Raw genomic sequence first — 14,988 nt, forward strand, 5'->3', positions numbered from 1 at the left:
TAGGGACCATGTTTAATGTCAAACAGATGACCTGAGCACAGCGTGACTTGTCTGAACTGCTTATCCTTGTATTTTATTATAGCTTAGTAGGGGTTGACAATCCAATATTAAGTTGTTAAAGGCTATGCAGAAAAATGTATTTTCCAGTTTGCAGAACAGCCCATAAATACCATGTAAAGTTCCCATGGCATACCTGGCAGCTCCACAGAGTTTAAGAGTTAAATGAATACGTTCCAGAGAAATGTAGAAGAATTTGGGTATGCCGTAAAGTGCCACCTGTTCCAATGAATTATCCTATTATCTCAGGCCTAGATGAATATTACATTCTGTTCCCAACATTGTTTATGCAGGAGTCAGCCAATTGCCCGTTCTAACCCCCCTTCTTTTCAATAATAATGCATTTGGCTTATTGTATTCGCGTTGGCTCCTACTTGGTTGTATTTTAGTCCTGCTCACACATGCATTAACATTTTGCTAGTTTACTTTAGCAGAGAAGACTGTGAGCAATATACATAGTATCATAGTGTTCTTGTATATTTACTTGAATGATGTGCTAATGGGATATACATTAGTTGAGAAAATATATTCAGGAGAATGCTATACCCTGTATCTTAAGTAATAAACAAGGCTGTAAATTCTTAGCACATTTTTGTCCAGGTCCCAGGCTTTAAACCCAGAACAGAAGTTTTCTTATTTCAGGCAGCGCTTCCGGTGTTTTATAATTCTGGTTTTCGCTGGGCACGGAGATGGAATGTCTTTGCATACTTTCTGACCACATTCTAGAGAACTCCGAAAATATGTTTGCTTAGGGCTTTAACCGTTCGATTCATACTCATTTCATTTGTTTTTATTTGGCAATTTATTACAAGTATTTGGCTGTTTGGGGTAATTTATGTTGGCGTTAATGTCACAGCTATAAACACACAAAAGATCAGTTCTGCTTCAAGTTTATACCTTTAACTAGCTCTGCAGTCAGAAGTAGACACCACATTAATAGATGCCTACAAAATTACACAGGGAGACTAAATTACTGGAACCATTAAAATCTATAGCAGTCATCATGGTCTCGCCCACTTAAAGTAACTCTTAAAGAATCTATTCTAGAATTGTATACTTAATCATACAGCAGTAGAATTGTTGGGCATGGCCATACTGGCAGGCTGTCGGGAGCCTTGCATTTTCTATCACTTGCCCAGTGAATGCCAGTTGTCTACTGGACACCTCCATAAACGAATAGCCTTCAATGCACTTTACAGGACCCATTCCTGATCTATAGACTTTGCAGAGACAGAAGCCTATTGCTTTGGCATTAGAGTATTCTAAGTGTGTTCTAAAAATCTATACTATCTAAGCATCTAATCTTCTATTATTGACAATTTATAAAATAAACTAGTGCTCCTTTTTAAAATTGTCTGTAAAGCTTTCTATTTTGACGCTAGCCCAGCCCTTAAGTGAGAAAGTTGCTGCCAACATCCAGCTATAGTATTACATGGCGGTTGTTCAATTGAGTGGCCGTCCGTGTATAAAATAGACAGACTCGCTCTGCAACTTCCATATGCTTTTAATAAAAAAATAAATGACTTTGTAAAACAGATTAAAGAGCTGTATACTTGTGTCAGCTTGACACGACCAGGGCTGGTTTGCAGCCTCTGGAGGTAAATTAAAGCAACAGTTGAAACCTGTTAAAATATATTAGATGCACTTAATGGCTTAATCACTGTAAAATGGAAAGTTCTATTTGCATAAAACTTTCTAATACCCTTTAAAGTCTTTTATATTCCCTTTTAAACCTCTTCCCATTCTCTTCCAGAAGTGTGACAGGACTATTTGGGGATAAACTGCACTTAGATGTGTTGTCATTTTATTTATTAAGAAAATCGTCTTGGAGTTGTTTTTTAACTGTTTTTGTGCTTTAACATTTTTCCTCAAATGTTAAGGCTCTTAACTAATATTTTTCACAACAGCCATAAATCTAAAGTCAAGGGACATCTTAGATTAAAAATGAGTTACTTACCGAAGGGCAGTAGCGGCACAGAAGAAGAAAACACAGAGCAAGGTGAAGAGCTGGAGGTCAGGGAGGTCAGTGACGTGTATTTATTTATGTATATATTTTTTTTTTTTTGTGTTAGTAATCCGTTAAACTGCAAGATTTTGATCCGTTAAAATGCTAAATTATTATAGTGACATTTCTGATAGGCTGTTGTACCAAATGGACCCCAAAATATTGTGCCATTGAATTCACTGCATTCTGTCTTGCCTGCTATCACTCAGTTTAGAGTGCAAGTAAGGGAGATGGAATAAATCCTCCACAGTGCCACCTATTAAAAGGCAGCATTCCTTCAAGCCAAAGTCAGACTTTTTATACAAACCTTGTTACAATGACCAGGAATTAGAAGCAAAGCCAGACTCCATGTACATACAGCTGTTTCATGGTTTTTGCCCCTCATCAGTGTACAGTAGGAGTATGGCTTTGCTCGTGAGAGGCCTGGGATGGGAGTCAGAAACGCTATCTTTTCTCCTTAGGGAGAGCAACTATATACGGTGAGTGAGGAGACTCAAATGGTCATGCACAGCTGTATGTACATGGAGTCTGGCTTTGCTTAATTCCCGGTCATTGTAACAAGGCTTGTATAAAAAGTCTGACTTGGGCTTGAAGGAATGCTGCCTTTCAATAGGTGGCACTGTGGAGGATTTATTCCATCTCCCTTATTTGCATATTACCCAGAGGAGCGTGCATGGCCATTTGAGTCTTCTCACTCACCATATATAGTTGCTCTCCCTAAGGAGAAAAGATAGCGTTTCTGACCTCAGTTCAGAGTCTAATGCATTCATTAGGTGGCCATTTGCAACATCCTGCTGTTTATCTCACCAACAACTGACAACTGCTATGTATACAAGCCGGTACACAGCAGACATCTACCGTTGGGCAGAGCTTCAAAGGCGGTCTTCTCATAAATGCATTTTAATTGTACATGGTGAAATTATAACAGATACATTTCAATCTTTCTACCATCCACTTCCATTCTAAAACTGTTTTTGCCACAAAAACCTACATATTACGTACAGTTTAAAGAAAAGTGTCCAGATGTAAAGCTGTTAGATTTGTGTCAAAAGTATACAATTTTGGCATCTGTCTACACCATAGCTGTATATACGGTTTTGGATACAATTTTTTTACGGATTTATATTGCCAACTGCTTGTATGTTTGCCATTTTTAGTTTACCATAGCTGACCTACGATGAACTCCTAGAGATGATAGAGTATATTTCTTTTTAGCTTGGTCACACTATCTTAAATTTGGCCTTTTTATTTTTACTTAGCCTAGCTGGGTTATATTGGACCAACCAGACCCTTCTTATCAACTGCAACAGCAGGATTTATCTCCACTAGCTCCAGGGTGGGAAGAGAAACAGGATATTCTGGGCAGAACTTACTATATCAATCATCAGTTTAGAATAACGCAGTGGAAGAGGCCTACCATTCAGTAAGTGACTGACTTGAATGTAAAATATATGAAAAATGTAAGTAATGGTCTCCAGTAGTTGAAATATATTGAAACATGTTTTTATGAGGCCACACAAAGTAACATTTTTAAAGCCAGATCTATAAAATGTTAAAAAGGGTACATGCACACGGGCTGGTTTTTTTTTTGAGAAATTTTCTTACCCAAAATGAAACTGAAGTAGTCCCCATTTACTTGAATGGGTGTATGCATATGGGCTTTTTTTTACTCAGACTGATAGTCTTAACAATAGCAGCATTTCCTATTGTCTAATTCTTAGACTAAAATTGCACATGTCAATGTTGTGTTCAGCACATCAAACACCACATGGACCTGTGTGAATGTACCCTAACTTGAAAAGTAAACTGTTACATGGTGACTTACTTGCTGGATGTCCCTGTATAGCAGTCTGCAGTGCTAGTGAAATCTCAAAGTTAGCCACTGTTGTGGCCATTGTAGTGTTGGCTTTGTTAACATCCACATTGGAGCAGGAAAACGGAAACCCTTGGCCAAATGGATCTTGTTCATATGACGGGACCAAAAAGACCCCTGTGACTCACTCTCTAATGGGGTCCGTTTTGGTTTGGGTTCACCAATCTGGCATCTTACGGTATGAAGTAGTGCTAAATTGTCCTGTATTTTAACGTAACTCTGCATTCAGTTCCATCTCAGGCAGATATGCAAGTCATTAGAGGACCGGTTTTGTCACCTGAGGCCCTAAAAGTGATCCCCCCCCCCTTAGTCTATAAAGAGACTGACTAATTGTGTGTAGTGGACCTCTTTTTCCACTTGTGTAGAACTCGTTACCCATAATATAATCTTTAAATCACTTTTTTAGCATAAAAACAGCAATTTGTAAAGGGTACGTGTTGCAGTGTCTATCGGAATGTCCTCCACAAGGCCAAAGAGACAAGTTTTAGGATGCGTGGGACCCGCAGGTGCAGCTCCATAAACCTGAGGACATCTCTCAGTAGGCCTGCAGAACATGGCATGCCCAAAACATATGCATGATGATGCCCACACACATCAAGTATCTTGGACTGCCTGCATTGAGAATTAGGCCCATGGTACACAAGCGAGTGGGAATATAGTAGATTCTGTGCAAGAATTTAACTTGGATTAACCGGTCTCTTGCACTAACCAAGGGTGGCCCCAAGCTGGCCAGAAGGCTGCTTCGGTCCTCTCAGCCCAGGTCCAGTATGTCTGAGCCCCACTTCTCAAGAGTCCCATCTCTCAGCGAAGCAAGACCCCTTGTCAGCGGTCTATAGAAACGGGAGAGCAACTTCAGAATGTTGGCGATCTGCGCCAACTTTTAGTAGTAGTGGGGGAGAGCCAGTCCTTCTCCTCCCCCCCCCCCCCCCCACTCACACACACACACACTGGCAGAGCATTTTCTTGATACTTGTGGTACCCAACTTGAAGCCACAAGGCTCTGTCCTAGGCCCAGTGGTGTTCAACATTTTTAGAAATGATGGAAATTGATGGCCATTTGATCAAATTTGCCAACGACACAAAGCTAAGAGGGATAGCTAGCACTAGGGACGAGAGTGAGAGAGTATTGAAAAAGATCTAGAAAAGCTTGCACAGTGGGCAGCGACTAAAGGCCCATTTACACGAGCAGATAATCGCTCAAAGACCTACTAAGCATCAGTGGGAGTAAAGCCCATCGGGTTGCCATAACACTAGCCCACTCCAACAGTGGGGCAAGGTTGTCTGCATAGAAATGGTCAGCAGACTCTTGTACCACTATCAAACGTAGATAACCCTGCCTATCCACCTCAGAGAGGGCTAAAGAGACGATAGGGGTGTTGAGTGCCAGCAGCCCAGTTTATCCCAATTAACCTTCACCCCAGAATATATTGCAAATGTGTCAAAGAGCACTGTGGCTAAGGAGGATTCTGGGTCTTTCAAAAGAGCAAACAAATATTCAAGTTTTAGATGGATATAGGGAGGGATGGATATGTGTATATATAGACACCAGAATGTTAATAGCCCTTATAGAATCGAAGCTTCAGCCATTTAAAAGTAGGGCAAACTCTGTTTATCCAAAACTGTAATGTGCAGAACAAAGCGTGTCCAAAACTGCTGGGAGTAGTTAAGGTTGGTGTGCGTGGAACTTAAATTATTCTTTAAAAACTTTTGAACTGAAAACCCCTGTTATTAATTAAACTTTTTGTACAGTTATTATGTTAGGTCCCGTTTACATTTACTGTGGTGCCTAGAATCTTTATGACGTTTTACAGCAATGTTAGATTTAGTGTGCATGTTACATTTGTCAATTACTGTGATTAAAAATGCTAAATGTGTTTGCCCAGAGATGGCACTGCTGGTCCGGAGAGTGGCAGCGTTCAGTTGGAGGCTCAACGTGCGTTCACTACCCGAAGACAAATCTCTGAGGAAGCAGAAGCTCCAGAAGCCAGGGATTCTCCAGAGGTGAATAGATGGTGCCCTTGAATGGGGCTGAGCTGTAGTGTCAAGTATATTAAAACACGTCGCACTCCAGATATAGTAGAGAAGCTTCCCAGACAGATTTTGTAAAAATATATGTAAAACTTTGTATACTATCAAATTGGTGCAGTCCTTTTGCCTGCTATCCACATAATGTGGTCAGCGGTCACCTTGTAATGATTAATTTAATAGCACTTGCCCTTCTTTAAGGAGTTATACACTGAAATACCCTTTAGTGCCAGGCAACTAACACTGTGCTTGCTACTTGTAATTAGAGCTCCTTATCTTTACATTTACTCATTTGAAACCTCCTTTCTGCAAGGTTACGTATACTGCTGTGTTTTTAGTATGCTGCCTTGACATTGTCTGTGATCTTACTGATTTTTCTCTCTCCTCCCCCTTACCCCCTCTTTGTTACCCAAGAACTGAATGGAAGCTTAATGCCATTTTATAGAATTTCTATAATTTTTATTTTTTATTTATTTATTTTTTTAAATCAGTCTGAAAAAAATCTCTTCACTTTCACAGGACCTGTTGATGGAATTAGTTTTCTTGAGTAAATTTACAGCATTGCAGACTCTGGTGCGAAAGCCACAATATATGTTGTGGTGCAGATCCGTACCAATCTGCATCAAAATCCACAGCAATATTGCCATTTTTGGCATGTAAATTGATGCGGATTTTGGTGCAGACTTTCTGCCGTGGAAAATCTGCACCAATTCTACTGTATGTGGAGATTGTAAGTAATGTCAGAAAAGATTTCACTGAAGGAGTAGTAGATGCTTGGAACAAACCTGCAGCAGACTGTTGGAAAATCTACAATAAAAGAATTCAAGCATGCCTGGGATAAGCAAATAAGTAATAGAAGGGCAGACTAGATGCAACATAAATTTTTTTTTCTTGCCATCCACTTTCTTTGTTTCTGTGATTTGCATCTGTGTTGTAGTGTAGCATTTTTCCAGGTACAGCTGCTTGTATGGTCATGACATTGCTTGGACCCACATGATCACACATTAAAGGAGATGTCCCGCGCCGAAACGGGTTTTTTTTTTTTTAAACCCCCCCCCCCCCCCGTTCGGCGCGAGACAACCCCGATGCAGGGGTTAAAAAAACCACCCGCACAGCGCTTACCTGAATCCCGGCGGTCCGGTGACTTCAATACTTACCGCTGAAGATGGCCGCCGGGATCTTCTACCTTCGTGGACCGCAGCTCTTCTGTGCGGTCCACTGCCGATTCCAGCCTCCTGATTGGCTGGAATCGGCACGTGACGGGGCGGAGCTACACGGAGCCGCTCTCTGGCACGAGCGGCTCCATAGAAGAAAGCAGAAGACCCGGACTGCGCAAGCGCGGCTAATTTGGCCATCGGAGGGCGAAAATTAGTCGGCTCCATGGAAACGAGGACGCCAGCAACGGAGCAGGTAAGTATAAAACTTTTTATAACTTCTGTATGGCTCATAATTAATGCACAATGTACATTACAAAGTGCATTATTATGGCCATACAGAAGTGTATAGACCCACTTGCTGCCTCGGGACAACCCCTTTAATGCCCCTTTTAATTCTAGAAGACTTGTTAAACTTTATCCAGACAACCAGATTGTAAGTCCTTTGGGGAAATATACTGAAGACCTCATTTAAATCCGTGTGACTCATTTAGTGTGTAACACTGAAATATAGAAAATGCTCGTAAATCTCCATTTTTACAAATAAAACAAGGTGCCAACTCTGCCTGAAGCCTGACGATTTTCATGTTTAAACTTAACAGAGCTGGGAAATCATTACCGAGGACGAGGCTACAGTATACAGCAACCATCCTGTACAGCCCATGCCTGGCAGTGATCTTCAGGTACAGGTCACTGATGAGCTCAATACCAGACTCCACATATCTGAAAATGTAGCCAGTGATAGACCCAGCTCCAGCACTGTAAGTAAGGTTTCTGGATGTTAAATAGAAATTGTATTAATTACAGCGAATACAAGCAATGGTACATCACCTATGGACCAAGCCTATAGCAAGCACAATTGATCCCATATGCTGCAGAAGAAAATGTGTATTTGCCATTATTGCTTTAGGGGTTGGACCTATCCTCAGGATAGGTAATCAGTAGTTCATTGCCAGGGACCTGTCGCTCTCGATCCCCTGCACTCAGCGGATGGGTCAACTATTGATAGGTCCGTAATAGTTTTTACCCAGAAAACCCTTGTTAAGGTCTACATTCCATCTTGGGCTATGTTAACATCAGCTTCAGATCTTCTGAAGCAGACGCAGCACAAAATGTCAGACAAAATAACACCGCATGGCAGAAACTCAACACACCACATTTATAGTCCATACCATCCAGCTTTTATCCGCAGGATGTTCAGGATTTGGCACTTGAGGGGTCCTTTTTTGTTATTGGGCTCCTATGACTGATGCAGGTGTGAACGAAGCCTTAGACTTGTTGTATCCCTACCATAGCCTCTTCTCTATTGAACAGTGTATGCAAAATAACTGAGGGATTATTCAGCCTTAAAGGGGTATTCACCCTTGCCCATTGGAGGATGCACATGTGGATGGGTGATAACTTCCTTTAGTTGGAATACAGGGTTATTACAATTTATCTTTCAGTTTTGAAACCATCATAAGTCACGTTTAATGACACTGATCCATAAGTTTGATATCCTTGGAAACTAACTCTGTTTTTTGCACAACATCAAAAAAGTTTTGCGTGTCATATGTTCAGTGTGAGCCCCCTTTGTCATTCGACACACATTGAGCCTGTAGTCAAGTTCCAGAACGGGGCTGCATCAGGGCCCATAAGAGGAGGCCCTGCATGACAGGGCTGCTAGGGAACAGTAGAAGGCAGTGTAGGAATTAAGGGGGCGTGTAGTTAGTGGGTGAAGTAGGTGCTGATTGGATGAGGAGGGGTAAGGGGGTGTAGATAGGGAGGTTATGAAAGCGGGATATTTAAGCGGGAGCGCCATATTCAAAAGAAGTAAGCAGAGTCCCACTCTCCCTATAGAGAGAGAAAAAAGGTTTAGCTGAGGGTATGTTACAGATCGTGTGGGGCGAGAGTGGCAGGATTAATAGTAATAAAGCTTGTATATCATGTCATGGTGGGTGGGGGGTCCTTGGAGGGAAGTTTTTTTTTTTAATATGGGGTGGTGGGAGCTTTGGGAGGTACGGCCTCACCTGTAACAATTCCCACCCTGTTTTATAGTGGTTGGGTCTGGTGCATTGGGGAAGGCCAAGGAAGGGATCCTGGCTGGCCTTAATCAATTTTTGTTGTTCTAGGCTCCCAGTCGGGCGGGGGGCTAGTGCTGTCTGCGAGCCAGGTGTACGGTTGGAGTCAAGGTTCGGTTTTATGTGGAAAAGCGCCAGATCCTTAATTTTGGTTAGGTCTCCAAGGGCCTCCTTTCGTAATTTTAAAAGTGTTTAATATATAATGTTTGATAAAGAAAATTGGCTGCCGCGGCCAAAATATCCAGTGACATGCAGAGACCAAACTTAGTTGAAGGCGTAATATGGAAAGGGGTTATGCTTGAGGTGAGTCTAGCTTACACTGCGTTGTAGCGTTTAACGATTGACTGATACATAGGCTTCTGTAATATGCACTCGTGCATGGCTGCTGGTAAGGGTAACGTGTAGGCTATCCCTAACACTCCCCCAGAGAAAGAGAATATGCCATTGATTTATCCTTATCACTTCTCGGATGACCAGTCCCTTTATCATTCCAATCTAGTCCACCTTGCTTACTATAATGCATTTTTCTTTTTTCATATTTTGTGAAGGTCCATTCCAGCAGAAGAGAGAGTCTGCAATCCTATACTCAAGAAGAACTTCCCACATTACCTGTTGTAAGAATGTTTGTTGTGTTTTTTTATCCTAGTCATGTTGCCTAATATTGAATCATTGAAAGAACACTGCGCTTTCGAACTGTAATGTTTTTGCTTCAACCTGTAAGATAGTTTCCATTTAGGCAAATGCATAACCTGTCACGTCACCACAGCGCCAAAGGCTAAAGAGCCATTCACATGGGACGATTATCGTTCAGAGTTCAAATTCCCACGAGAATTTGAACGATGGTCACCCATGTGTAAAATTCTTCAGTTTCTGCATACCGTGTAAATGGCCATTTTTTCTGAACTGTGTGTTTTTTAAAGTGAATGGAGGCAGGTGGAGGGGGGAAACTATCCTTGGCCCACTCTGCCTCCCTGCAGGCAACTCGTCCAGAGATGCCCGCTATACTTGCTCCTCTGTCAGGCATCGTTTGCTCATCCCGTTTAAAAGCGGGCCATAAGTTATGGTGCTGTTGGGGGTCGTGACTGAGAGTAGAGTGAGGGTGTGTTTTTTTTTTTGTTTTTTTTTAATATATACCCTCCCGCTTCATCGATCCAGTGCTGCCCTCCCTTCCTGAAGTCGGCATACGACCTGAAACCCTGGGCACATTGTCTCCTATGTAAAAGCACATTCATGGGAATCTGAAAGTCAGATTTTCGTGTCGTGCCACAAGCAGATCTCAGTGGGGAACCACGCAGGAGCACGTGAGCGAATGATGCTATGGGGTGTGGTGGGTTCCTTTTTAAAGAGTGCCTATGTGCTCTGACAAGAACTGGCTGCATACCTTTTTCAGCTTGCTGATTCATTCAGTGTCTGTTTTCCCTCTAGCCCCCTGCAGTGATATAAATTACTTTCAGAGCCCAATAGTCTATTGTCAAGCAGCTCGTCTCCATGGCCAGTGTAAATGGCTGATGTGATGTTTCATACTTAGTTAACTGTCATGTGGGTGGTCTTTACAACTATTGGATTCTGGGAGATCAAAGAGGAACTGTCAGAATGGGAGGAAACGAGAAGTTGAACAAAAGGAATCTGAGAGAACTAAGCTGTAATAGCATGCAGCCAATTCTGTTTGCTAGACATATATATATAAAATAACATAATTTTTTTTCTTGTGTTTCAGTTGTTGCCCACATCTTCTGGGTTACCACCTGGTTGGGAGGAAAAACAAGATGAGAAAGGAAGGTCCTATTACATAGATCACAACACAAGAACTACAACATGGGAGAGGCCTGTAGCTCAGGTACTTTAACTATTATGATGCTGTTACAAATCCAGAATGTTTCAGATGAAAATCCAATCCAGTCCGAATTTCCATAATTAATATTGTAATTTAAAGCTTACATATTGTAACTGACTTCTCAGAACAAGCTGCTGTATGTATACATGAGGAAAAACACTACTTCTCACCATGATATTACATATCTTGCATTTATCATTTTCCAGTTCTGTAAGCTGTATCCCTAAATTTCAGTTCTCTCTGAGCTAGTAAGAGGAGTTAGCTGTATCGTTGACTGTATGAGCCACTACCCCTCTTAACAGGTTCTTCCCCTTTTCCCCTCCCAGCTTCCTTCTCTCTATCTCCATAGACTTCTATGACAGCTTGCGAACACCACTCATCACTTTGTCCATTTCAGTGTCTGTTAGGCAGAGGACAGCAAATTAGAAGGAAGGGAGACCTCTAGTGGTCATCACAAAAAACGTCATTTTGAGTAACTAAAGTGATTTCTACTTTTGTCATATTGGCTATAATAATGATAGATGTCTCAAACTGCAGCGACAATTCGTTTTAATATATAGTCACTATGAGAAATGCAATACAATACTATGGCTGTGTTTCCTTATTCAGATGTGTGGGTTGTCACCATCAAAGGTGTTCAAGCCAAAACGTCCAATCAGGTGGCAGTGTGCTGGGAGTGATGCAACCACATATTGAGCAGTTGGGTTGTTGAGGTGATGATCTGTTGCACAGGTGGTATCGTGCAACATTGGGGCATCACTTCATTCACAAATTCCAAAATCCTACAAGGCTTATAACCTATTCTCGAATTGCTGGTGAAGCCATACATACCATATGGTGGAATTGCTGAAACATGGCACAGATACAACTCTTAAGGGATTATCGAAAAATCATATTGTATATTGGGACATTTTTGAGTTGCTTTAGAAGATTAGTGTGACTTGTTTGTTTTTAAATAACCAAATAATAACATAGTATGTTAGGCCAAAAAGACATACATGATCAGCTTCTACCTCACACCCTTTCCCCTACATGTTGTACCAGTGGAAGGCAAATGCCTCCAATGAGGTAGTAAAAAGCAACTTTGAGCTGGTCTAGCTTTAACCCCTTGAGTGGCACGCCTGGAAATTTTCCGGGCCGGGCTCCACTGCCGATAGTGATATAGCCCGGAAGATTTCCAGGCTATGTATCACTATGGGAGCTGCAGAGCACAATGCCACAAGCTGTGACAGTGTGCTCTGCCTGCACAGTCCCACAGAGTACAAAGCAAGGGCTTTGAAAAACCAGCAGAAGATATTGCCGATATGCCGGCAATCTCCTGCTTCTAAGTCTCCTGCTTTGTTTATAGGTTGCCATAGAGACCATCTGCTTGTCAGAAGCAAGCCGATGGTCTCTGTTGCAGGGAGAGCTGGTGCTTGGCTGTCAGAGAACAGCTGGGTACCAGCTCTTACAGCAGAGATCAGAGAAAACCTCTGATCTCTGCTGTTAACCCTTTACATGCTGCAGTCTATGTGACTGCAGCATGTAAAGGGCTGTCACTGCAGCATGTAAAGGGCTGTCACCATCAGACCCCCGGAATGTGATGTGATCAGGGGTCCTGATGGGTCCCTGTGGAAGTCCCCTAAAGGGACAAAAAAAAAAAAAAGTAAAAAAAAATAACACTTGTCTCCCTTTACTTTGTAAAAATCAAAAATACAATCACACATGTGGTATCCATGCGTCATAATGACCCAGAGAAGGAAGTTAATACATTATTTAACCCCTTAATGACATGGCCCCTTTTTTTCTTTTTCCCCCATTTCTTCCCCCCCCCCCCCCCCTGTTTAAAAAATCACAACTTGTCCTGCAAAAAACAAGCCCTTATATGGGCATGTCTATGGAAAAATGAAAAAGTTATGGCTCTTGAGACGCAACTGCTAAATTAGTTGAAATTCAATGATTAGACCATTTTAAAAAACCTGCCCTGGTGGGCACGACAGGGTGGTAGGAAACCCGCCACTCGAGGGGTTAAACTTCCTAAAGTTCAGTATTTTTGTATCTTCCAGATAAAACTCCCTTTAGAAAGACAATTGGAAATTTATTATACGATGGTCACTATTTCCCAGGTGCCCCCCAATCTGCACCCCTTTTACTCTGTCAGGTCTGTTGGTTAAAGGGGTTGTCCCGCGCCGAAGGGTTTTTTTTTTTTTTTTTTCAACAGCCCCCCCGTTCGGCGCGAGACAAACCCGATGCAGGGACTTTAAAAAAAAACCGCACAGCGCTTACCTGAATCCCTGCGCTCCGGTGACTTCTTACTTACCCGGTGAAGATGGCCGCTGGGATCTTCTCCCTCGGTGGACCGCAGGGCTTCTGTGCGGTCCATTGCCGATTCCAGCCTCCTGATTGGCTGGAATCGGCACGTGACGGGGCGGAGCTACACGGAGCCGCTCTCCGGCACGAGCGGCCCCATTGAGAAAAGAAGAAGACCGGACTGCGCAAGCGCGTCTAATCCGGCGATTAGCCGCTGAAAATTAGACGGCACCATGGAGACGAGGACGCTAGCAACGGAACAGGTAAGTGAATAATTTCTGTATGGCTCATAATTAATGCACAATGTACATTACAAAGTGCATTAATATGGCCATACAGAAGTGTATAGACCCACTTGCTGCCGCGGGACAACCCCTTTAATGTTAAGTCCAAAATGACTGTCCCTCTACTAGGGTCCTGTACAAGTTGGGTAAGGTAATTTATTTGAAGTTATTGACAAACTCGTTACCTTTTTATGAGAACTGCAGGTTGAAGTTTTCCTGTTTATATCCGGATAGTTAAAGACCCTCATGTTACCTAATTGTAACTTGCTGCTTCATCAGTTTGCCCCAGTAATAGATTTTCAGTGTCTTCTGTTATATATGCTGGCCTACAAAGAAAAACCCTATGAGGATTTTATTTTCTCTCCGTGTATTTCTACGCAAAGACTCCACATGTTCATCTCCCTCCCATAGATCTTCCTGTAATGTAGGCTTTAAACAGTATTTTACGTAAAGACAAACCCCTCCCCCTTTCAGTTTTTTCCCCCCCAATCACTTCTGAACAGACTGTAACCCTGTAAGTTCTCCGCCCAGTCACAGCGTTCATCCAACCAGGCTTGTTCCTGAAATGTCAGTTTTCCTCAGACGTTACTTTCAGTTTGTCAGCTATATTGGTCAGACTTCTAGCATTAGTCACCATACAGTTTAGAAGGTTTTGGTTATTTATCTTTAATTGTATCCCTATTATGTATTCTCTACTAACCCCTCCCACCGCTACGTCCCCGTTTTCTTTACTAAGGCCTCCTTCCCACGAACGGATTTCCGCCGCGTAATTCGTGGCAGAAATCCACTGCGTTGCCCGCAGCTATTAGGTTCTGTTGAACCTAATAGCTCAGGGCTCACGGTGTGGAATTCCGCACCGTGAATTCACCCGTACTCACCCGCGGCATGCTCTATTTGCCGCGGGTGTACACGCGGACGGCTTCCATTGCAGTCGCAGTGGGCGTGTCACATGATGCGGCGGAGGTGGGCGTGGAAGCGTCATGCGGGAGCAAGGACGCCGGATCCGCAGGTAAGTATGGGGTCTCCTGGGGGGCGCCGTGACGGGCTCCGCCGTGGAATTTTGCAGCGGAGCCCTTCACGGCCGTGTGCAGTCGGCCTAAAGGGCCATCTACATGGGACGATTATCGTTTAGAATCGTTCAAATTTCTGTGCTCCTGTAGCTATAATCGCCCCATGTAAACTCATGCAGCAACTGAACGAGAGTTCTTCTGTCGTTTGCTTTCTGCATGCTGAAAATTGAACGACGCACCGTCCACTGTGAATGGAGGCAGAAGTTGCCGGGCTCTCGCGATATAATCGCAGAGAGCCCGGCTGGTTGCTATGGCAACAGGATGCCAGATACTGGCGTCCTGTATTGCCATAGCCTGTAGTCGCTGTATAAGTGGTAAGGCATGGCAGGGCAGTAGC

At 42.8% G+C, this 14,988-nt stretch overlaps 1 protein-coding gene across 3 annotated transcripts in view; it reads left to right on the forward strand.

The window, feature by feature from the left end:
* The window catches only part of NEDD4 (NEDD4 E3 ubiquitin protein ligase), a 116,559-nt gene that overhangs the window by 70,320 nt on the left and 31,251 nt on the right, over nt 1-14,988 (forward strand). For all 3 annotated transcript variants that reach the window (XM_066592559.1, XM_066592558.1, XM_066592560.1), the window contains 6 exons: nt 1,965-2,079; nt 3,322-3,485; nt 5,819-5,936; nt 7,717-7,875; nt 9,723-9,788; nt 10,892-11,011. In XM_066592559.1, the coding sequence (XP_066448656.1) occupies nt 1,965-2,079; nt 3,322-3,485; nt 5,819-5,936; nt 7,717-7,875; nt 9,723-9,788; nt 10,892-11,011 (742 nt within the window). The remainder of the gene's footprint in view (nt 1-1,964; nt 2,080-3,321; nt 3,486-5,818; nt 5,937-7,716; nt 7,876-9,722; nt 9,789-10,891; nt 11,012-14,988) is intronic.

This window comes from Eleutherodactylus coqui, chromosome 2 (assembly GCF_035609145.1).
Source record: "Eleutherodactylus coqui strain aEleCoq1 chromosome 2, aEleCoq1.hap1, whole genome shotgun sequence".
NCBI lineage: Eukaryota > Metazoa > Chordata > Amphibia > Anura > Eleutherodactylidae > Eleutherodactylus > Eleutherodactylus coqui.